This window comes from Emys orbicularis, chromosome 20 (assembly GCF_028017835.1).
Source record: "Emys orbicularis isolate rEmyOrb1 chromosome 20, rEmyOrb1.hap1, whole genome shotgun sequence".
Lineage (NCBI taxonomy): Eukaryota > Metazoa > Chordata > Testudines > Emydidae > Emys > Emys orbicularis.
In genome coordinates, this window is record NC_088702.1 from 18,731,982 (window position 1) to 18,754,922 (window position 22,941).

At 58.4% G+C, this 22,941-nt stretch overlaps 1 protein-coding gene across 1 annotated transcript; it reads right to left on the bottom strand.

The window, feature by feature from the left end:
- Positions 1–1,477: 1,477 nt before the first annotated feature.
- On the bottom strand, positions 1,478–18,191 carry ATP4A (ATPase H+/K+ transporting subunit alpha). The gene is made up of 23 exons (XM_065419899.1): positions 18,180–18,191; positions 16,537–16,674; positions 16,081–16,140; positions 15,038–15,241; positions 14,520–14,633; positions 14,096–14,230; positions 13,698–13,815; positions 12,910–13,178; positions 10,369–10,567; positions 9,866–9,975; positions 9,127–9,261; positions 8,642–8,834; positions 7,994–8,169; positions 7,677–7,813; positions 7,244–7,394; positions 6,831–6,999; positions 6,444–6,598; positions 5,981–6,104; positions 5,284–5,429; positions 4,596–4,729; positions 4,001–4,102; positions 3,272–3,363; positions 1,478–1,506 (listed from the first exon to the last, which is right to left on the bottom strand). Exons 1-23 carry the CDS (start codon positions 18,189–18,191, stop codon positions 1,478–1,480), a joined length of 3,102 nt encoding a protein of 1,033 aa, XP_065275971.1.
- Positions 18,192–22,941: the final 4,750 nt, after the last annotated feature.

Consider the following 22,941-nt stretch of genomic DNA (forward strand, 5'->3'; position numbering starts at 1 on the left):
GCGGGAACTAAATAGCCTTTTCTCTCTGCAGCGGCTGTTGAAAGTGGAGTTGGCCCTTTGATTGGAGGCGGTTGGGATCTCAGATCGGTTTGTTTTTTTTAAAAGAAAACTGGATTTGACGTCAGTCAAAAAAATCCCATTTAAATTAAATTAACCATTGGATATTATTAGTTAATCATTAAAAATAAACAGTTGATTTTTAGCCCTGTGGAGCAGTCCGACCTGCCCCTGTGGTCGCTGATTCCCGGGGCTGGGGTCTCTGGAGTGGTGTGGTGTGGGGTCCCTGCTGGTAATAGCTGGGTGGACAGGGGGCCCTAGTTTTTGGGAGGGGTGAGCCCCACCTGCGGGTCAGGCTGGAATCAAGGCCCCTGCCAGGTGCATTGTGGGAGCTGTGCTCCTTCCCCCGAGGAATCCAGCACAGATCAGTGAGTGGGAGTGGGGGCCAAGGGGTCTGAGTCAGGGTGGAGGCGGGATACCGGGCTAGATGGGCCCATGGGTCTGATCTGGGGGAGCAAGAAGGGAGCAGGATCCCAGGCTAGATGGGTGATAGGTACTGGTGACGGGATACCGGGGTGGATGGGCCCAATCTAGGGCAGCAGGTGCTGTGGACGGGATACCAAGCTAGATGGGCAGAGTGGTGGGGGGAGGCCTGCAGTCCAGCTCAGTCCCCCAACCTCCTCTTGCTTGTCCTCCAAGCTGCCATCCCATGTACGGGGACAATGGAACCCCACTGGGCCAGCTCCCCCGGGAACACAGGGAGGCAGGGTGCCCGTCTGTCAGCCCCTCATGGAGTATTTTCCCGTCCTGGCTCCGTGGGATGCAAACGAGGGAGGTGTCCCAGGTTGGGGTGAGCTGGGAATTGAAGCTGATTGGTTGATGTCTGTTCGGCCCCCTGTGTCCTAGCGCTGCAGAGATGGGCCGGCTGAAAGCCACGGCTACCTAGCCACGCCTGCCGTGGGAACCGGCCATCTGCTAATGCTCCCCCACCCCAGCAAGGGGAGGGGTGAGCAGTGCCTGACCAATGGGAAACAGCGATATGGATAGAACCCAGGAGTCTTGCCTCCTAGCCCCCGTCTGCTCTAACCACTAGACCCCACTTCCCTCCCACAGCTGGGGATAGAACCCAGGAGTCCTGGCTCCCAGCCGCCCTGCTCTAACCACTAGACCCCACTCCCCTCCCAGAGCCAGGGGTAGAACCCAGGCGTACTGCTGCCACCTACACAAAAAGAGCCAGCAAGAACTAGCTATGAACAGAAGTGAGCGGGCCAGTCTTGTTCTCTCCATGGCTGGTGCCCCTGGCCTGAGCGGGCTGGCTGAGGCTTTGCATTCTCCAGTAGATTCCAGGCTGGGGAAGCAGGGACTGGGAGCACGGCGTGGGCGTCTGTATCTCTTTTGCTGCGCTGAAGGGGTGAGTGTAATGCCTGAGATGCTGCAGGAGGCCGAGGGGCAGCAGCAGCCGTGGGGCAGAGCTTTGCCTTTAGTAGTAAAGTTCTTTGTCCCACCAACCTGTGGAAAAGAAGAATGAATAATATACGGTGTGCTTGCTGGAGCTGTGGAGGATCCCATTAGAGCATGTCACTGGGGCAGCGATGCAGCCATCTCTGGGGTGGGGCAGCTGGGGAACAGCTGCATATAACAATGCATGGGCATAGCTCGCCCGAGGCTGAGATGCAGCCACCTCTGGGGTGGGACAGCTGGTGAACAGCCGCACCTGACACCAGACTGGGATGACTCACTGTGCCAGAATACGCCTCAACCAACACGCTATTGTACGACTTTGTACAAGGCCTCGTGCGGCAGCACTGAAAAACTCCGGATTTGCTGGGCAATCACACGGTGGCAGACGGCCCGGAGGCGCAGCGCCTGAGGCGACGTTAGGAACACAAGCTGAGCTATTGACTAAAAGGCTGTTTTCCAGAGAAACCTGCGGAGCCGCCAAATCAGTTCCTCAGTGACAAAGGGCAACCAGCCACCGGAGCCGGCTGTAAACAAGGCTGATAGGCCGTTACCTGGTTCTTAGGACAGCGGGAGGTGCAAAAAAAAATCTATATTTTTAGCAAAGTTGCTTTTCTTCCCCAGCTGGCAGCTGCCTGGCTCCTAGCTGGAAACGCTTTGCCATGGGGGGACCGGCCTATAAAACGAAGGGGGCCCCCCCTCTCTCGCCCTGCCCTGTACTCACTGCCCCAGGAGAGAGACAGGAAATCGGCTTGGGGCTCGGGGCGGGGGGGTCCCTGCCTGAGAGCCGGTCAGCAATCTGCAGGGCAGAGAGCCCCAGATGCCATGCGAGTGGCTCTTTCATGTGTCTCCCGTGGCTCTTTGCAGCACATGCTATTAAAGCACGGCGGGATTCAATCTGCAGCACTATCGTCAACGACTCTGCTATCGTTGGTTGGGTTAGGCCTTCGGAAACCACGTCTCTTTGTTTTCCTGGGGGCCGTTTCTCATTTTTATGCCTCGTTAACGGGGCCTCGCTTAAAAGCGGTCTCCCCGGCTTGTGAATCAGCTGGTTTTTGTGTTGTAGCGAATCCCCCGAGTTTAAACGGAAGGGTTCGAATAACTGCGGGAAAGAAGCCGGCACGTGGGTCCCTTAAAGCAGGGGGGTTTTTCAACCTTTTTCCATTTGAAGACCCCTAAAAACATTTTGAAGGGCGGTATGGACCCCTTTGGAAATCTTAGCCGCAGTCTGCGGACTCCCAGGGGTGTGCGGCCCACGGGTTGAAAACCACTGTCTTAAAGGAATAATGCACTTAAAGAGTGTGTGTTGTCGAGGAGAGGACTAGGCAGGGCTGGACAGACATTTATGGGGGGGAATCTAAGACTGTTGGGGTCACCCCACTGTATAACCCAGGCTGGGGAGAGCCGGGGGGTGGCTGGCAGGCTGCAGTTACTTGCCGGTGTGGTTTGCACCCTGTTAGGCTGTTTGTGAGTGGCCCAGCTGGGAGCTACTTCAGCAAGGCATTAAAGGCACCCAGGGTTGCAGGGTAGGGGTGACACAGCGACTCATTAGTCTGAGTTGTACCCTGATAGGTTATATTTGCCTGGTGCAGAGATGCAGCCACCTCTGGGGCGGGGCAGCTGGGGAACAGCCACACACAATGCCACATGGGGATGGCTCGCCTGGCCCTGAGCTGCAGCCACCTCTGGGGCAGGGCAGCTGGGGAACAGCCGCACATAATGCCACATGGGGTGCCTCGCCCAGCATTGAGCTGCAGCCACCTCTGGGGCGGGGCAGCTGGGAAACAGCTACTCATGTGATCTCTCGGTTACTCACTTCCAGGGTGCCTGCGGACTCCCAGCTTTCGGATTTCATCATAGACGAAGATGAGGATGCCGTAAGGCAATGGCACCAGCCACCACTGGAATCTGGAGAGGAGCCGGGAGAGAGACCTTAGCCACGGAGAATGAGACGGCAGCACCCGCTCAGCCAGAGCACCACGCCCTTAGCGGTCGCTAAGCCAGGCTGAAGAACCAACCCTGGATTCAGGGGCGGCACAGTGCCCTCCAGGAGCGTCGGGGCCAGGCCTGGCTGCCTGGGTACAGCCCCCACCCTGCCCCCTAGCACCGCCCTGGGGTATCGGGGCCAGCCCTGATTTCCTGGGGAGAGCCCCTGCTCCGCTCCCTGCAGCACAGGGCCCCCTAGCACCGCCCTGGGGTATTGGGGCCAGCCCTGATTTCCTGGGGAGAGCCCCTGCCCCGCTCCCTGCAGCACAGCGCCCCCTAGTGCCACACTGGGGCATTGGGGCCAGCCCAGCCCTGATTTCCTGGGGACAGCGCCCTCACCCTGCCCTCTGCAGCACAGCGCCCCCTAGCACTAAGGCATCGGGGCCAGCCCTGGCTGCCTGGGGAGTGCCCCCACTGCAGCAGAGCGCCCCCTAGTGCTGTGCTGGGGGAATCGGATCCAGCCCTGACTGCCAGGGGGAGCCCCCACCCCGTCCCTTGCAGCACAGTGCCCCCTAGTGCCGCGGTGGGCTGAACCAGCAGAGCGCATCCCAGCTCTCACCGTATGGGCATGAAGTTGAAGATGTTGGGCATGCCGGGGCAGTAGCATAGGAAGCAGCCCAGGCAGAGCTGGAACACGATGGCGATCACCAGGATTTTATTCCTGCCAGAGAAGCAGACGGTGAGCTCGGGTGAGGCCAGTGAACGGCAGCTGCCCCTGGCTAACACGCTGTCCGTGCAGGGACACCCGAGACCAAACCCCCATCTTGTAGTGTCTTGCACCTGGGAGGATGCGAGTGAATGACTTGCTTGGCACTGAAATGCAGCCACCTCTGGGGCACTGCTTCTAGGGAACAGCTGCACACGGGGATGGGTCACCCAGTGCTGAAATGCAGCTGATTCTGGGGTGGGGCAGCTGGGGAACAACTCCACATAACCCTGCATCAAGATGGCTCATCCGGCGCTGAGATGCAGCCACCTCTGGGGCGGGGCAGCTGGGGAACAGCTGCACAATGACACCACCTGGGGATGGTTCACCGGGCGCTGAGATGCAGCTGACTCTGGGGGAGGGGAGGCAGCTGGGGAACGGACGCAGAACAATGGGTCGTCCGGACTCCTGGGTTCTCTCCCCAGTGGCCTGCGGGCTCCTTGCTCACCTGAAGAAGCCCTGCTGGAAGACGGAGAGACGGCGAGTCTTGCGGATGAGGACGTCCGAGATCTGACACATCTCGATGCTGATGAAGAAGACGGTGTAGCAGGTGTATTCCTGGTACAGGCGCTGCCCAAATGTCTGAGAGTGGGGACAACGACTAGTCAGAGTCAGCCTCCAGCACCATCCACATGGGGAAAGACCCCGTGTCCCATTCCCCAATCCCCTGAGCCAGCCAGTCCCCCGGGTCCTGGGGCCAGATTGGAGCCGGCACCCCCTAGAAGGGAAAGGCTTTGAGTCCCATTCCCTTGAGCCAGCCAGTCTCCTGCCCGAACACTGACATTCAAGAAGGACACACCCTGGTATCCCAGGCCTTGCTGCCAACCTTCCCACCCTGGGGTGAGGGTCTGGACCCCCACACACTCAGATTCACAGTCCAGACCTCTACCACTGGAGCTAAAGTTGACAGAAGTCTCTCCAGTAGACTGGCAGCAACAGTATGGCTGTTATCCTCTAGGTGGGGCTACTGGAGTAGCTCCATTCCCCGACAGCAGCAGTATGGCTGTTATCCTCTAGGTGGGGCTACTGGAGTCGCTCCATTCCCCGACAGCAGCAGTATGGCTGTTATCCTCTAGGTGGGTCCAGTTGCTTCATGTCCCGGCAGCAGCTGTTATTTCGAATGGCCCATCACTCACCCACTCCTGCCCGTAGCTGTCCTGCAGGTCCTGGAGGTGGTCGTTCTCCCACTGGGCCCGCAGCCCCACGCAGAGCAGGGGGAACCAGCCCTCCTGGGCCATGGCCGTGAAGTAGTCCGTGAAGCCAGCGAAGGACTGGATGGCCCCTGGGCAGGCGGGGGGAGGGGAGGAAAAGCCATGAGGGTGGGATGCCCCCGGCACCCTGGGGACTTGGTGCTGCCCCCTGCTGGCTCCCAACAGGGAGGGATGGGGAGGCAGGGCCAGCTGTGCTTGGCTCCACCCACCTTTTCTATTGGGGAGGCGGGACCAGAGGGGTTTGGCTCCACCCATGAGTTCTAGTGAGGAGGCGGGATGAGTTCTGTTTGGCTCCGCCCCTGAGGTCCAGCCCCGCCTCCCATATGTCAGAGCCACCCCTTGCCCCCCAAATCTGACCCAATGTCAATCCCTCAAAGAGGGTTAATTAATGCGGGGAAGCCACCAGATCGAGAGGTTAATGGTGAGCTATGAAAAAGGGAGGACAGAGGGTTCAAACTGGATCCTCCAGTTCCCCCACACTAACCACTAGGCCCCACTCCCCTCCCAGAGCTGGGGATAGAACCCAGGAGTCCTGGCTCCCAGGCCCCCCTGCTCTACCCACAAGGCCCCACTCCCGTCCCGGTGCTGGGGCTAGAACCCAGGCGTCCTGCAGGGGACGCACCGATCTGGAAGTAGGAGTACACCGCCAGGGCTTCGTTCACCAGCCGGTCGCGTCGGGGGTTCCGGGGCTTCAGGTGCATGATGTCACTTTCGGCTTTCTCGTAGGCCAGGGACACCGAGGGGAACTAGCGGGGAGAAAGAGAGAGACTCGCGGGGCTGAACTGAGGAACCCAGGTGTCCGAGAGAGCGCCCCCACCCACCTGCCCGCATCAAAGCACCCCCCTAGTGCTGCGTTGGGACATCAGGGCCAGCCCTGACTGCCAGGGGAGAACTCCCCACCCCACCTCCTGCAGCACAGCGCCCCCTAGTGCCATGCTGGGGCATCGGGGCCAGCCCTGACTGCCAGGGGAGAACTCCCCACCCCACCTCCTGCAGCACAGCGCCCCCTAGTGCCATGCTGGGGCATCGGGGCCAGCCCTGACCATCACGGGAGAGCCCGCACCCGGCTGCCTGCATATACTCACAATGTCAGTGCAGAGCTCGATGAAGAGGATAGTGATGCAGCCCAGGGGCAGGGGGACGCTGACCGTGATGTAGATCAGATACGGGGTCAGCTCCGGGATGTTCTTGGTCAGGGTGTACGCGATGGATTTCTTCAGGTTATCAAAAATCAAGCGGCCTAGGCAGGACATAGCTGTCAGAGCGCCCCCTGCTGGGGAGATGTCCGAACCTCCCTTCGGTACCCTCCGCCCCTGTCCTGGGGAGAGACCCCCTGCTTGGGAGATGCTCCCAGACCCTCTCGAGGTCCCAGCTCCATTATCAGTGCCCCCCACACCCTGGGGAGAGCGCCCCCTGCTGGCCCCCAGGCTGCCTGGCCCATTTGGGGTCTAAGCCCCCTGCTCCATCGGCACCTTGCTCCACGCCGGTAACGATGGAAGCAAAATTGTCGTCCAGCAGGATCATGTCGGCCGCGTTCTTGGCCGCATCAGAGCCGGCGATGCCCATGGCCACCCCGATATCAGCCTTCTTCAGAGCCGGGGAATCGTTCACCCCGTCGCCTGTCACGGCCACAATGGCACCCTGTGGAGGGGAGACAGGCAGGTCATGGGGGCGGGGGACAAGGTGGAAGGGAGGGAGAACATTGGGGGATGGTGAAAAAGAAAGAAAGAAAGAAAGTGAAGAACAATAAAGAAAAGAAAATATGTGAAAGCAAAGAAAAGAAAGAAAATGAAAAAGAAAGAAGGGACATGAAAGCCAGAGACGTGGGACTAAGCGCAGGGCAACGGGCAGAGGGAGCGGGTGGGTTCGCTCCTGGGTGCCTCACCAGTTTCTGGCAGCTCTCCACGATGATCAGTTTCTGCTGGGGGGAGGTCCGGGCAAAGACCATCTCGGGGTGCATCTTCAGGATCTCAACCAGCTCCTCGGTCTCCATGTCCTTCAGCTGCCCCCCGTTCACCACGCAGGCCCGGGCCTCCCTGGGGAGGGAGAGAGAGCACCCGCTGCTGAGCCACCCCACATAGTGATCCCTGGGGAGCCGCCCACACAGTGACCCCTGGGGAGCCACCCACACAGCACCCCCTGCAGCACAGAGCCCCCTGCTGAGAAACCCCACACAACGTCCTCTGCTGAGCCACCCTGCAGGACTCCTGGGTTCTCTCCCCAGCTCTGGGACGGGAGTAGGGCCTGGTTGGTTAGAGTAGGGGGGGCTAGGAGCCAGGAGTCCTGGGTTCTCTCCCGGCTCTGGGCGGGGCTCTCACCGCTTGTTGACCTGCTCCACGGGGATGCGCATCCTGGCGGCGATGTCCTCCACCGTCTCGCTGCCCTCCGAGATGATGCCCACGCTGGCCGCAATCGCCTTAGCTGTGATGGGGTGGTCTCCAGTCACCATAATAACCTAGAGGTGGGGGCAGGGTGTCAGCGCTCCAGGTGGCAGCGTGAACTTCCCCGGGGCAGTGCCCCAGGTAGGGTGGGGGAGGGGACTGTGGAGCTGTGAGCTTCCCTGGGACAGTGCCCCAGCCAGGGTGAGGGAGGGGACTCTGGAGCTGTGAGCTTCCCCAGGGCAGTGGTGCCGTACCCGGATGCCGGCCGTGCGGCACTTCATGACAGCGTCGGGCACGGTGGCGCGGGGTGGGTCGATCATGGAGATGAGGCCGGCGAAGCAGAGCCCGCTGGTGGGGAAGTTCATGTCCTCCGTGTCGAAGGAGAAGCCGCGTGGGAACTGCCCTGGGTCCAGGTACAGGTGGCAGAACCCTGCGGGGAACAGCGGGGGCAGGGCCCATGAGGGGTGGGGCACTGGGGTCCCCCCCCAGCACCCCAGTCCTACGTGCCCCATGCCTGGGGATCCCCCATCCCCCTTAGGCCTGGGAATTCCCCCCTGATCAGCCCCCCTGCCCCCCACACCTTGGGGGACCTCCTGCCTTGGCCCCATGAGTCCCACGCACAGACCCCCCCACCTCAGTCCCACGTGCCCCACACCCAGGGCACCTCCCACTCCCTAAGGCCCCCCCAATCCGTGCCCCCCACCCCTTACCCAGCACACCCTCCCCCAGCCCCCATCCACACCTCCTTACCCTGCACGCCCTCCCCCAGCCCCCATCCATGCCTCCTTACCCCACACGCCCTCCCCCAGCCCCCTTCCACGCCCCCTTACCCCGCACGCCCGCCCCCTCCACGCCCCCTTAGCCCACACGCCCTCCCCCAGCTCCCTTCCACGCCCCCTTACCCAGCACACGCTCCCCCAGGCCCCCCAGGTCCATGTACGCCGTCTGGAACGCCTCCTTCCACTGCTCATCCAGGGGCAGTTCCTGCCCCTTGATCATGATGGTGGCGCAGCGCTCCAGGATCCGCTCCGGGGCCCCCTTCATCACCAGCAGGTACCGGGGGTCCCGCGGGTCCTCCAGCTCATGGATGGACAGCTGTGCGGAGAGCAGGAGGGTCAGGACTCCTGGGTTCTATCCCCAGCTCTGGGAGGGGAGTGGGGCCTCGTGGTTCGAGCAGGGATACTGGGAGTCAGGACTCCTGGGTTCTAGCTCCAGCTCTGGGAGGGGAGTGGGGACAAGTGGTTAGAGCAGGGGGCTTGGAGTCAGGATGCCTGGGTCCTGTCTCCCTCTCTGGGAGTCATTACATTAGCTGGTAGCAGTAGAAGGTTCTTATCCTCCTAACTGGAGCTGAAGGCCCAGCAGGGCCTGGACGCAAACCCCTGCTGACCTGGAATTTGTTGGTGGAGTTGAAGGGGATTTCACAGGCTTTCTTGTAGCGCTCCCGGTACTCCATGACATTCCCCAGCGTGATCTCGGAGAACTTCAACAGCGCCGTTTCTGAGGCGTCTCCAATCACGATCCTCTGGAGAAGGGAGAACAGGTGAGTGGAATCTGGACTCCAAGCAGTGCTGAGATGCAGCCACCTCTGGGGTGGGGCAGCTGGGGAACAGCCGCACATAACACCACATGGGGATGAGTCACCCAGCACTCAGATGCAGCCACCTCTGGAGCGGGGCAGCTTGGGAACAGCTGCACAGAGACACTACTGAACAGTTATGGCAGAGAAAATAATGCCACATCTAAATGAAAGCTCAGGTCGGAGGCACAGTGGAATTATCCTGAGCTGGAGCAGCAAGAGAGAAACATCCTGATTCTGGAGCCTAGAGTTATGAGATCTTTTAATGACCAGCATGAGAGCGCCCCCTGCTGAGCCCCCTCCTCCCTGCGCCTCCCTGCAGCACAGCGCCCACCAGGGGAGAGCGCCCCCTACTGAGCCCCCTGCTCACTCCACTCCCTGCAGCACAGCGCCCACCAGGGGAGAGCGCCCCCTACTGAGCCCCCTGCTCACTCCACTCCTTGCAGCACAGCGCCCACCAGGGGAGAGCGCCCCCTGCTGAGCCCATTTTGTATGTCAGATCTAAGTTGTCTATATTGCCCGTCTCGTCTCTCCTGCCTACTGGCCGTACCTTGGGCACCGGCACGTTGTCCTGGCCTGATTTGAAAAAGGCTCGATTGCAGAGAGACACGATCTTGCACAGCGCTCGCCATGTCTCCGATGACTGATCGAAGCTCTGCCCTGAACGAGAGAGAGTTTGATATAACAGCCGAGGAATTCCCTCTCCCACTTCCAACATGAAATGTCCCAAAGCACCAGAGAAGCAGGGACGACTTGCCGGGTGCTGAGATGCAGTCCCCTCTGGGGAGGGGCAGCTGTGGAACCACTACACATAACACCGGACAGGGATGGCTCGCCTGGCGCTGAGATGCAGTCACCTCTGGGGCGGGGCAGCTGGGGAACAGCCGCACATAATGCTGTATGGGGAAAGCCTGCCTGGTGCCGAGATGCAGCCACCTCTGGGGCGGGACAGCTAGGGAACCACCGCACATAACATCGGACAGGGACAGCTCATCCGGCGCTGAGATGCAGCCACCTCGGGATGGTAGCAGCTGGTTGAACAGAGTCCCATACCTGACTGGTCCTCTGTGGTGTCAGCCGTGTGAATCTGGTTGTCGAACCAGAGATGGGAGACAGTCATGCGGTTTTGGGTCAGGGTACCCGTTTTGTCGGAGCAGATGACAGAGGTGGAGCCCAGAGTTTCCACCGCCTCTAGATTCTTCACCACGCAGTTCTTTCGAGCCAGACGCTTGGCTGTGAGTGAGAGACAGACCTGCCAGGTGAGAGACGGAGGCAAAGGAAGAAAGATCAGAGTCAGCATAAACAGCAAAGTGTATCCAGTGTGAGACCAGATCAGTCAGTAGGAATGCTGCACAAAATCTGGATTGAATCTAGTATGAAACTGGATCAGAGTCAGTCTAAACACTGCACACAATCTGGACTGGATTCAATCTGAAACTGAATCAGAGTTAGTGTAAACAGCATTATACAAAATCTATACTAGATGCAATGGGAGACTAGATCTGAGGTAATCTGAGCACTGTAGAAAACTGAAATTGGATTGGAGACCATCTAAACACAGCCTGAAACCTGGAATGGAGTCAGGGTAAACCCAGATCAAATGCTGCACCCAATCTAGATCAGGGGTTCTCACAAGAAATTCTTTGGTGGTCTCAGAGTGTGGCCACCAACGCTTGCTGTTGGCCGCACTGACAATTTTTCTTAAAATACTTAATTAACTTTAGGAACAAACAACTAAATATGCACCTAGACATGTCCAAATCATTGTATTTATTTATGTAGGATTTTTTTTGCAGACTCAGTACTAATGTCCAGTTCTCTATTCTTTACGGGACCTAAACAGACTAGAAAAACAAATAAGGTGCTTTGCGCATTCTTGTCTTTTGTTTTTGGTTGCCTTTGTTAAAAAGTCTTACTAGCTAAGTAAGTCTGCTGCTGCGAAAAGTAATATTTGTATGTTTGTTAATATCACTTTTCATGGCAGACTTACTAGCTAGCTGGGAGGCTGCGAAAAGTGCTATTAACAACCGTACAAATATCAATTTTCACAGTAGGATTACTCAGCCCTGGCAAGCCAGGGCTGCCCGGGGGGGGGGGGGGGGGGCGGCAAGTGGGGCAATTTGCCCCAAGCCCCGGGCCTGCAGGGGCCCCCACGAGAGTTTTTCAGGGCCCCTGGAGCGGGGTCCTTCACTCGCTCTGGGGGCCCCGGAAAACTCTCGTGGGGCCCGGGCCCTCGGAGCTTCTTCCGCTCCGGGTCTTCGGCGGCAATTTGGTGGTGGTGGGTCCTTCCTCTCCGGGACCCGCTGCCGAAGTGCCCCGAAGACCCGCGGCGGGGGGTCCTTCCGCCCTGGGACCCGCCACCGAAGTGCTGGGTCAACGGCGGCGGGGGCCCCCCGCCGCCAAAAACCCCAGACGCCTTGAATCCTCTGGGCAGCCCTGTGGCAAGCCAGGGGACAAATTAAGCCCTGGATGGGGAGGTGGGTACGGAGACAATGGGGGGAATGGGATAGCTCAGTGGTTTGAGTATTGGCCTGCTTAACCCAGGGTTGTGAGTTCAACCCTTGAGGGGACCATTTAGGGATCTAGAGCAAAAATCTGTCTGGGGATTGGTCCTGCTTTGAGCAGGGGGTTGGACTAGATACCTCCTGAGGTCCCTTCCAACCCTGATATTCTATGATGGATGGTGGGCCGGGGAATGGGGACTCACTGGCCGCCTGCTCCTCTGGCGTTTGCGGCTCCAGAAGGGGGAAGGGACCAACCCCTTCTGGTGGCCCTGGGGGAGAGGCACTGCTTTGTGCCCCCCCCCCCCCCAAGTCACTGCCCAGGAGGCCGGCGGCCACAAGAAAAGCCCCTATTGGCCACATTTGAGAAACACTGATCTAGACTGGATCTAATATGGAACTGGATTAGGAGTTGGTCCAAATACTGCAAAATCTGGACTGGATCTGGTGTGAGACCAGACTAGAGTCCCTGAAAGACTCTGGATCTGGATCTAATATGAAATTATCTTGGACTCAAACTATTTATAAAATCTGGACTGGATTCAATATAAAACTGGATGAGAGCCAGTCTAAGCACTGTATATAACACAGAATCCAGTGTTACACCAGATCGGAGTCAGTCTAAACACTACAAAACCTGAACCGGATCCAGAGTGAGGCTGAAAACCTGGACTGGATCCGGACTGAGGCCAGATTGGAGTCAGTCTAAACAATGCCAGATTGGAGTCAGTCTAAACAATGCATAAAACCTGAACCGGATCCACATTGAGACTGGATCGGAATCAGCCTAAATGCTGCACAAAACCTGGGCTGGATCTAGTACAAAACTGGTTCAAAGTCAGTCTAACCACTGCATTAAATCTGGTCTGGATTCAGTGTGAGGCCGGATTGGGGTCAGTGTGAAAACAACTTAAAACATGGACTGGCTCCAGTACAAAGCGAGATCGGAGGCAAACTATGTATAAAACCTGGACCGGATCTAGTGTGACACTGGAGTGGAGTCAGGATGAACCTGAAAGAAAACCCAGACCGGATCCCTTGTGAGACCGGCTCAGAGTCAGGGCCCCGCCACAGCTAGTTAAGGGGGACTCACCGTGACAGTGGCCAGCAGCCCCTCGGGCACATAGGCCACCACAATGGCCATGAAGAAGACCATGGCCTTGAGGAAGGGGTAGCCGATCACCATGGCGACGACAAAGAAGGTGCCCCCGAAGAAGATGGCCAGGCCGGCGATGATATCCACAAAGTGCTCGATCTCGATGGCGATGGGCGTCTTCTCATTCTCCACACCCGAGGCCAGGGTGGCGATGCGCCCAATGATGGTGCGGTCTCCGGTGTTAACGATGATGCCGGTGGCGGTGCCTGGGGGGGGGAGAGATGGAGCTGACACGACTACACGATGACCGGCGTGGCCTCAGCCACAAAGGGTCCAAGGGAGGGCTCTCCGGCGCTCAGATGCAGCCACCTCTGGGGCTGGGCAGCTGGGGAACAACCTCACAGCAACATGGCACAATGATTCAGGACAGGATGTGAAGGAGAATCTTGTATCCAGTTGAAACCACAGAAGGGAATTTGGAAAGAGTGTCCGCCACTGAGCCACCCCACACTCTACCCATGAATGGGGCCAGCCCTGATGGCCAGGGGAGAGCGCCCCCTTTTGAATCATAGAATATCAGGGTTGGTAGGGACCTCAGGAGGTCATCTAGTCCAACCCCCTGCTCAAAGCAGGACCAATCCCCAGACAGATTTTTGCCCTAGATCCCCTCAAGGATTGAACTCACAACCCTGGGGTAAGCAGGCCAATGCTCAAACCACTGAGCTATCCCTCCCCCCAGCTGGGTTTCCCCGCCACGCGCCAATGGAGCCCTTCCCTGCTGGCACCTTCCAGGCACATGGTGGAGAAGAAGGCGATGTTCCGGGTCTCCAGGGGACTCTCGTGGGTGCACTCAGGGGCTCTGGTCTGGGGCTCGGACTCCCCTGTCAGAGATGAGTTATCCACCTGCAAGAGAGAGCCCAGTGGGTCAGTGCCACCCTGCACCCCCCCCTTGCCCCGGCTTGGAGGTATCTGGCATGGATGGCAGGCTGTGGGGTGGGGGCTGAGGGAGCAGGCCCAGGAGTGCAGGGGTAGATCAATGGGTGCCCAAGTGATCAGCTGGGCAGACGGATAGGCACCGTCCAGCAGGGGGCAGCAAAACACACACACACACACACACACACAAATGTACAAACTCACCCTGTGTTCCCCCTCCCCCACGCCCAGCTAACGCAGCCCCCCGCACCTTGCAGCCCTGTGACGTGATGATCCGGATGTCGGCTGGGACCCTGTCCCCTCCCTTGATCTCCACCAGGTCACCCACCACCAGCTGGTTGGCGTTGATCTGGAATTTGTCCCCGTCCCGAATCACTGTGGCTTGCTAGGAGAGTGAGAAGAGTCAGTGTTAACCTTAGAGCTACGGCCACACGGTGACACCACACGGGACGGCTCGCCCGGTGCTGAGATGCAGCCACCTCTGGGGTGGACAGCTGGGGAACAGCAGCACATAGGTATGGCTCTGCTTTAAGCACTCCCCTCTCAGAGCTAGGGATAGAACCCAGGAGTCCTGGCTCCCAGCCCCTCCCCCCTGCTCTAACCACTAGACACCCCCCCCAGCACAATGACTGGGGTATCCATGGCCTGGGTTCCCCTCCCACCCTAGTGCTTACCTGTGGCACAAGATTCTTGAAGCTGGCGATGATGTTGGTGCTCTTGAACTCCTGGTAGTAGCCAAAGCAGCCGGTCACGACCACCACGGCGATGAGGGCAATAGCCAGGTACAGCTGCCCAGGGAGAGGGTACAGGGAGAAAGGTTATTACTCATCCCCTGGCCCAGCGGCGCCCCCTGCTTTGCCAAGTTGCCCAAGTCTGCAGAGAGCCTGGGACAACCCACTACCCTCCCAGAGCTGGGGAGAGAACCCAGGAGTCCTGTCTCCCTGCCCCTTCCCCCCACACTTTAACCACTAGACCCCATTCCCTTACTAGACTCAGGGACAGAACCCAGGAGTCCTGGCTCCCAGCCCTCCTTGGTCTAACCCACTAGACCCCACTGCCCTCCCGGAGCCAGGGATGGAACCCAGGAGCCCTGGCTCCTCCCCCAAGCTCTAACCCACTAGACCCCACTCCCCTCCCAGAGCCAGGGATGGAACCCAGGTATCTTGACCCCTCCCCCCCATGGGGTACCCACGTTATCCGCGCTGGTCAGGTCTCCTTGGCCGCACTGGATGCCGAAGGCTATGAGGCAGATGGCAGCGGCCACCCACATTAGGCACTGCAGCCCCCCGGCCAGCTGGCGGGCGAATTTGACATATTCAGGGGTCCCCTTGGGGGGTTTGAGCTCGTTGGGGCCATCCCGGAGCAGGATCTCTCCTGCCACTGTGCTGTTCATGCCCTGGATGCAGATAGAGAGAGTGTCCCATGTTAGGTGGAGGCACCCCTAGGCGATGTGGGGGTGTGGCTATAATATAGGGGTGGAGCTACAGCACAGGGGCGGGGCTATTAGGTGGGGGTGGGGCTTCAATAAAGGTGGGGGGCTATGAGTGTTTCTAGGATCTCCAGAATCGCCTTTGTCCACCCACTTTGCTGTCCGTAGCTTCTCCACCTTTCCTCAGTTTCCTCTCCAGAGATCCACATGCACCCAGGGCCGGATGGAGACCCAAGGCCCCAGCTCCTGGAGTCAGGTGAATGCCGCAGGATCTCAGCTTTCATTAAAAAAATTAATCCAGGTTCTAGCTCTTGTGGTGGGGGAGAAAAGTTCTGAAATGTGCCTGACGCCTGCCTGAGTTTGCAGAGAGCCTGAGCTGATTGCTCAGCGAGGGCTGAAAACAGCACCATTTATGGCAGTCTTCCTCCCCCTGGCTGGTGTCCCTCTCACCACAACTGGGGCACTGCCCTCAGGAAGCGCACAGCTCTGGAGATGCCCTCCAAACCTGGCTGGGGCATTGCTTAGAGAGGAAGCTCTCAGCCCTGGGGACAGGTCAGAGACTGTTTGAATACATGGGGGATTGAAGGAGGAGCCCCCGGCCCAAAAAGAAGTGGCTCTCAAAGCCCAGTGGGGATGGGCTACCATGTAGAGGGCACGGTCACCTTTGGGTGGGGGGGCACTGCCAGAGAAGGTGTGCTGTACTGTAGCCCCTGGGCTGTAGTGGAGCAGGGCATCTGAAGTAAACGGCACCCAGAGCTGGGTTGAGAGACACAGACCTACCTGGCCTCCATCTTGGGGGCCCTTACCTTGTTGATGTTGGTTTGGTACTTCAGCTCCAGGTCTTCCACCGAGAGCTGATGATCGTCCTGGAGGAGAGAAGGGAGCCCAGAGTGGGTGAACGGGCTGCCCCAAGCGTGACTGATGCTGCCTGGGTCTACCGAGAGCCTGAGCCCGTCGCTGGGAGGGGGGAGCTGTCCCCAGTGTGACTGATGCAGTGACGCTGCCTGGGTCTCCCGCGAACCTGAGCTCGTCGCTGGGAGAGGGGGGAGCTGCCCCCAGTGTGACTGACGCAGTGACGCTGCCTGAGTCTGCCGAGAGCCTGAGCCTATTGCTCTGAGATGAGGGGTTGTCTACAGCTGCCTCTAGCTCCCCACAGAAGCTAACAGCTCTACTACTACTGCTGGCTGCTTGAGCAACAGAGCTTTGTGCAAGGCCCACGGTCGAGTCTTGCGACCGACCCCAGTCCGGCTGCCCCCACTCACCACGTCCATCTCTTTCTTCATGCTCTCCAGCTTCTCTTTCTTCTTCGCCGCCTTGTTCGTCTTCTTCTTCTTGATCTTCACGTCCATGGCACCATTGCCCTGCTTCTCCATCTCCACCGAGTACATCTCGTATTGGTCCTGTGGAGAGGAGAACAGCCCTAGTGCTGTTGGCCTTTGGGGGAGTTGCTCCTTGAGCTCGACAAGTAGAGGGCTGTGCTGAAGGGACCCAGCTGGGTCTCTGTGCAAGATAACAGCGCTACTACTGCTGCCAGTAGGTGATAAGGCATCTCAATGCCGGGGTATTCAGCTCAGCAGCCCCTGGGTTCTATGCCTTGCTCTGGGAGGGAAGTGGGGTCTAGGAGTTAGAGCAGAGGGGGCTGGGAGTCAGGACTCCTGGGTTCTCTCCCCAGCTCTGGGAGGGGAGTGGGGTCTAACGGTTAGAGCAGAGAGGGCTGGAAGCCAGGACTCCTGAGTCCTATAGCACTGATTCAGATGACTTCACATCCCTTTGTTCCTCCTCAGGCACTGCATCCAAGGGGTTTGCTGGGGCTCTTAGCGTGTGTCCCAGTGCGAGTGGTGCGGTTCACTTCCTTCTCTCATTGACAGCTGTTCTCTAAGCCATCAAACGCCTGGTGTAGAAGGAAGAGCGCCCCCTATTGAGCCAGGGTCCCATAGCAAAGCACCCCCTAGTGCCACCCTGGGGCATCGGGGCCAGCCCTGACTGCCGGGAGTCCATGGATTCCTTTGCTGCAGATCCTCTGGCTGTGAAATGTCCAGCCAGGTGGGAGCATCACAGCTGGGCCAATTGTTCCTTGCGAGGCCCCTAGGGGGCGCCGTGTATCCAATTCGATTACACCCCCGGCCACCTCCAATTGGAAAGTCAAATAACAAAACAACTGTGAAATTAACCAGGTACGATTTCGAAGTCCTCTATCCATCCCTTCCTATACACACCTTCTATCCATCCATCCCCACGTACCCCCTCTATCCATCCATCCCCATACACACCTTCTATCCATCCATCCCCACGTACCCCCTCTATCCATCCATCCCCATACACACCCTCTATCCATCCATCTCCACATTCCCCCTCTATCTCTCCATCCCCATACACACCCTCTATCCATCCATCCCCACGTACCCCCTCTATCCATCCATCCCCATACACACCCTCTATCCATCCATCCCCACGTACCCCTCTATCCATCCATCCCCATACACACCCTCTATCCATCCATCCCCACGTACCCCCTCTATCCATCCATCCCCATACACACCTTCTATCCATCCATCCCCACGTACCCCCTCTATCTCTCCATCCCCATACACACCCTCTATCCATCCATCTCCACATACCCCTCTATCCATCCATCCCCATGTACCCCTTCTATCCATCCATCCCCATACACAGTCATCTAACTATTCATCCATCCATCCTCCTATACTCCCTCTATCTACCCATCCATCCCCATATACTCCCCCTCTATCTATCCATCCGTCCCCATATACCCTATCTATCTAATCTATCTATCTATCTATCTGGCCCCGTACACACACTCTATTTATCGAGCTACCCACAAGGAGACCCAGCGCCCTGGCATCTGGCCCCTTCCCACGGCAGAGAATCAGAGCCCGGCCCTTACCGCTTTCCCCATCCTGGCTCTCTGGGCGCCCAGGCAGGCGGGACACACTGGGGATGGGGGCCGCACTGGCAGAGGGGCGGCAGCACAGCTAGCACTGGCAGTCCGGCCCGGGCAAGCACCCGTGTCCCTCAGGGAGCCTTTTATACTGTCCCCAGGAACCTTCCCCGCCCACTGCGGACGCTGCGGTGCCATGGCTGGGCCCCTCTTTTGCGTGAGCCTTGAAGTCACAGCCCAGGAGCCGATAACCTTGGCGGGTGGAGAACAAAACACTGCGATCACCTTGGGATGACCCCGCAGGGAACCAACGTGCCTAGCGCTGGTGAGGACCAGCAAGGTGACACCCCCGGCTTGGGAGAAAGGGACACAGCCCTCCCGCAGCGGGGGCTGGGAGCCAGGACTCCTGGGTTCTCTCCCCAGCTGTGGGAGGGGAGTGGGGTCTAGTGGTTAGAGCAGGGGGGGCTGGGAGCCAGGACTCCTGGGTTCTCTCCCCAGCTGTGGGAGGGGAGTTGGGTCTAGTGGTTAGAGCGGGGTGGGGCTAGAAGCCAGGACTCCTGGGTTCTACCCCAGGCTCTGGGAGGGGAGTGGGGTCGAATGGTTAGGGGGTTGGGAGCCAGAAGTCTTTCTACACTGTATGTGGAGCACAGAACGTGGGGGAAGGAGCTAGTTCTGGGGATAAATAAGAGTAAAGAGATTTTGAAAATCATAGTCAAGTTCAGGTCATGAACAGGTGACAAGAGATCAGGGGCCCAGATCCCAGCTGGGGTCAATCGGCCGTCGCTAGGTTGGAGTCAATGGACCAGATCCCAGCTGGGGTCAATCGGCCATCGCTAGGTTGGAGTCAATGGACCAGATCCCAGCTGGGGTCAATTGGCCATCGATCTGTTGGAGTCAATGGGCCAGATCCCAGCTGGGGTGAATGGGCTGTGGTGCCACTGGAGTCAATGGGCCAGCTGGGGTCACTGGGGTCATGGACAGCACTGGGTTACTCCTGGTTTACACAGTGGAGGACCCGGCTCGGTGTTCAGCGAAGCGACTGGCCCGCGACTTGTCAGTTTTCTCTGGGTCGCTGACCTTAGGGACAAGCATTTGATCCTGTAGCAGAGACTATCAGGGGTGCTGGAGCAATGTGTACGGGGGGGGAGGGGGGCTGAGAGCCATTGAACCAAACTGATATGATGAAAACCACATCAAGCCAGGGGGTGCAGCAGCACCCCGAGTTGCAGCACCTATGCAGAATGTGCCTCCGGAGGAGAACTGGCCTAGTGGTTAAGGTGGCAGATGGGTATTCAGGAGACCTCGGTTCAATGCCCAGGGCTGCCATAGACTCGCTGGGTGACCTTGGGTAAGTCACTGCAGAGCTCTGTGTCTCAGTTTCCCCACCTACGAAGTGGGAAGAAGAATCCTGCCCGTGTCTAGTTACAGTGTGACCTGGGCAGGGCCTGTCTCTGGCTGTGTCTGGGCAGTGCCTGGCACAGTGGGTGCCGGGACCAGACTGTGTTATATAGACCCACAGGTCTCGCTCTCCCTTGGGCAGCACAGACAAGGTGGGTGTTTCCCTTCCGCTTCCTTCGCGTTGTCGTCTGCAGCTGGGCAGCTCGTGGGGCCGGCCGGAGCTGGATCAGGAGCCCCAGGGGACACCGCCCTCCAGAGCAGGCGTCGCGCTGCTGCTGAGTTGGGCAGAGGGGGCATTTTGCTGGTGCTGGGTCTGGCCAGCTTCAGGGATGGCGCGATGCTAAGTGTCAGCCCTTCCACGGCAGGGCCTGACTCACTCTGGTAAAACAACCCCTGTGTTGTCCAAATGGGAAAACTGAGGCATGACAAGGGGAATGAGTGTCCCAAGGGCAGCTGGGATACAACCTAGGAGTCCTGGCTCCCTGCCCCCCTGCTCTAACCACTAGCCCCCACTCCCCTGAGCTGGGATAGAACCCAGGAGTCCTGGCTCCCTGACCCCCTGCTCTAACCACTAGCCCCCACTCCCCTGAGCTGGGATAGAACCCAGGAGTCCTGGCTCCCTGCCTCCCTGCTCTAACCACTAGCCCCCACTCTCCTGAGCTGGGATAGAACCCAGGAGTCCTGGCTCCCAGCCCCCCTGCTCTAACCACTAGCCCCCACTCCCCTCCCCGAGCCGGGGATCCTTATTCTCCAGTGGTTCCGCCCCCCCCCTTCCCCCTGTGGCCCAGTCTGGCGCTGCCTCGGCAGGTTCCTTTGGTCTGACCTTGCAGGGCCCTTGGCCTGATACCGCCGCTTTGTCCCAGCTGCGTGTGACTGTCCCGGGCGCAGCGATACCCCCCCCCCCCGCAACCCTTATCACGGCTGGGTTATCGGGCAGGCAGGGAGATTGCGGGCAGGGGGAGGGAGGGATGGGCTGCAGGCTCCTCACAGACTGGCACGCACACGCACTGACATGCACACGCACACTGACACATGCACACGCACTGACACGCACACGCACTGACATGCACACGCACACTGACACATGCACACGCACTGACACACACACGCACAGTGACACACACACACTGACACATGCACATGCACTGACACACACACGCACAGTGACACACGCACATGCACTGACACTAGGACCTGCACTGATGCACACACACGCTGACATGCACATGCACTGACCCACATGAACTGACACACACACATGCACACACACTGACATGCACATGCACTGACACACACACACACACTGATGCATATACACACACTGAAACACATATGCTCTGACACGCACACAGATCACACACACAGGGAGACACACATGCACTGGCACACACAGATACACACACGTACACACACTGACACGCACACACACATACACACTGATGCATATACACACACTGAAACACACATGCTCTGACACATGCACACAGATGACACATGCACGGAGACACACACATGCACACGCACTGGCACACACACTGACACACGTACACACACTGACACACACATATACGCACTGACACGCACACACACATACACACTGACACACATACGCACTGACACACGAGTCCTGGGGTCTATCCTAGCTCTGGGAGAGGAGTGGGGTCTAGTGGTTAGAGCGGGGGGGTGCTTGGAGCCAGGACTCCTGGGTTCTAGCCCCAGTTTGGTAGCACACGTTTGTTTAAACTGATGTGATTAGATAAAACCAAGAGCCACATCCCACGTGACGCTGCGGCTCCCTCCCCATTGCCTGTGACCTGAGCGCACCAAGAAATGAGAACAATTTCACCCGAGGGGTTGGAATTCCTCCCCTGGCCCAGCACTTCCTGCTGGCTGGGCTATAGATAGCTTGGAGCTGCCGGCAGGGAAAGCTCGGGCAATGGTCAGCCCGCGGGCCGGGCATCCCCCTGCGTCCCCGTTGGTGATATAGAGCCACAGGCCCAGTTCCCACCCGTCCCTACAGCCCCGGATCTGACCCATGGGCCCATCTAGCCCGGTATCCCGCCCCCTTCCAGAGCAGGCCCCTGGGCACACAATGTCTGTGCTGCTGGCTTGTTCCCCAGCTGTGTCAGCCCATCTCCTGGGGACATGCAACCTGCTGCTTTTCTTGCCCCAGCGGGCAGGGCTGTAAGGTGTGTGTGACACTCTGCACCCCCAAGCAACACCCTGGCACCCCATATTTACCATGGTGATATAATTATGATATTGTTTGTGCAAAGTCTGCCTTGTGAGGTACCAGGTTAAAAGGCTGGATCTGTTGAACATGAATACCCCGTTGGATTGGCTGTGCTGTCAGTGCAAGGGGAGCTGTGACGTTTTGCTACGTGTGCGTTACTGAAATATGTCGTGAGGTTGGGAACCCCCCACAACCAGCCTTTCGGGTACAACCATGGAGGAGCCAGAAGGGAATCCACACTCCCAAGGACTATCCCAGGAGCTGTATACAACGAAGGCTTTCCCAGAGAGCAGTAGACAATGGAGACTGTTTAACTCACATCATGGGGGGAGGGATAGCTCAGTGGTTTGAGCGTTGGCCTGCTAAACCCAGGGTTGTGAGTTCAATCCTTGAGGGGGCCATTTGGGGATTTAGTTGGGGATTGATCCTGCTTTGAGCAGGGGGTTGGACTAGATGATCTCCTGAGGTCCCTTCCAACCCTGATATTCTATGAATTCTATCTATGATAGCAAAAGATCTTTCCAGCAGGAACCTATAAGGGAGGGGAAGTGACATCATCACTTGGCCTCTCTCCCCCCACAACTCAACAGCTGGAAACACGTCTGGAGGACAAAGATGACCGGGCCAGGTGGCCCCAGGCAGGAAAGGAGACTCCCAGGCTGTGTATGAAGGAACAACAACAATACCATCCGCGTGAAACACAGCTTGACTCAAATCCTGTCTAGTTTATAGGACTCGGATTGCGATTTCACTTTTATTTTGTAGGTGACCAACTGGGGTCTCTACGCTCACTGTTTATAACAGGGCCGGCTCCAGGGTTTTTGCCGCCCCAAGCAGCCAAAAAAAAAAAAAAAAAAAAAAAGCCGCGATCACGATCTGCGGCACTTCCGCCGCGACTCTACTGCCGCCGCTTCATTCTTCAGCGGCAATTCGGCGGCCGGTCCTTCCCGCTGAGCGGGACCGAGGGACCCGCCGCCGAATTGCCACCGAAGAGCCGGACGTGCCGCCCCTTCCATGTGCCGCCCCAAGCACTTACAATCGGTCTGTAGTTAATAGATCTGTTTTATGTTTTGCTCGAAGTGCCTGGGGAATCTGCTCCGGAAGAAGAGCTGGCGCACGTCCACTTTCCTTTGTAGA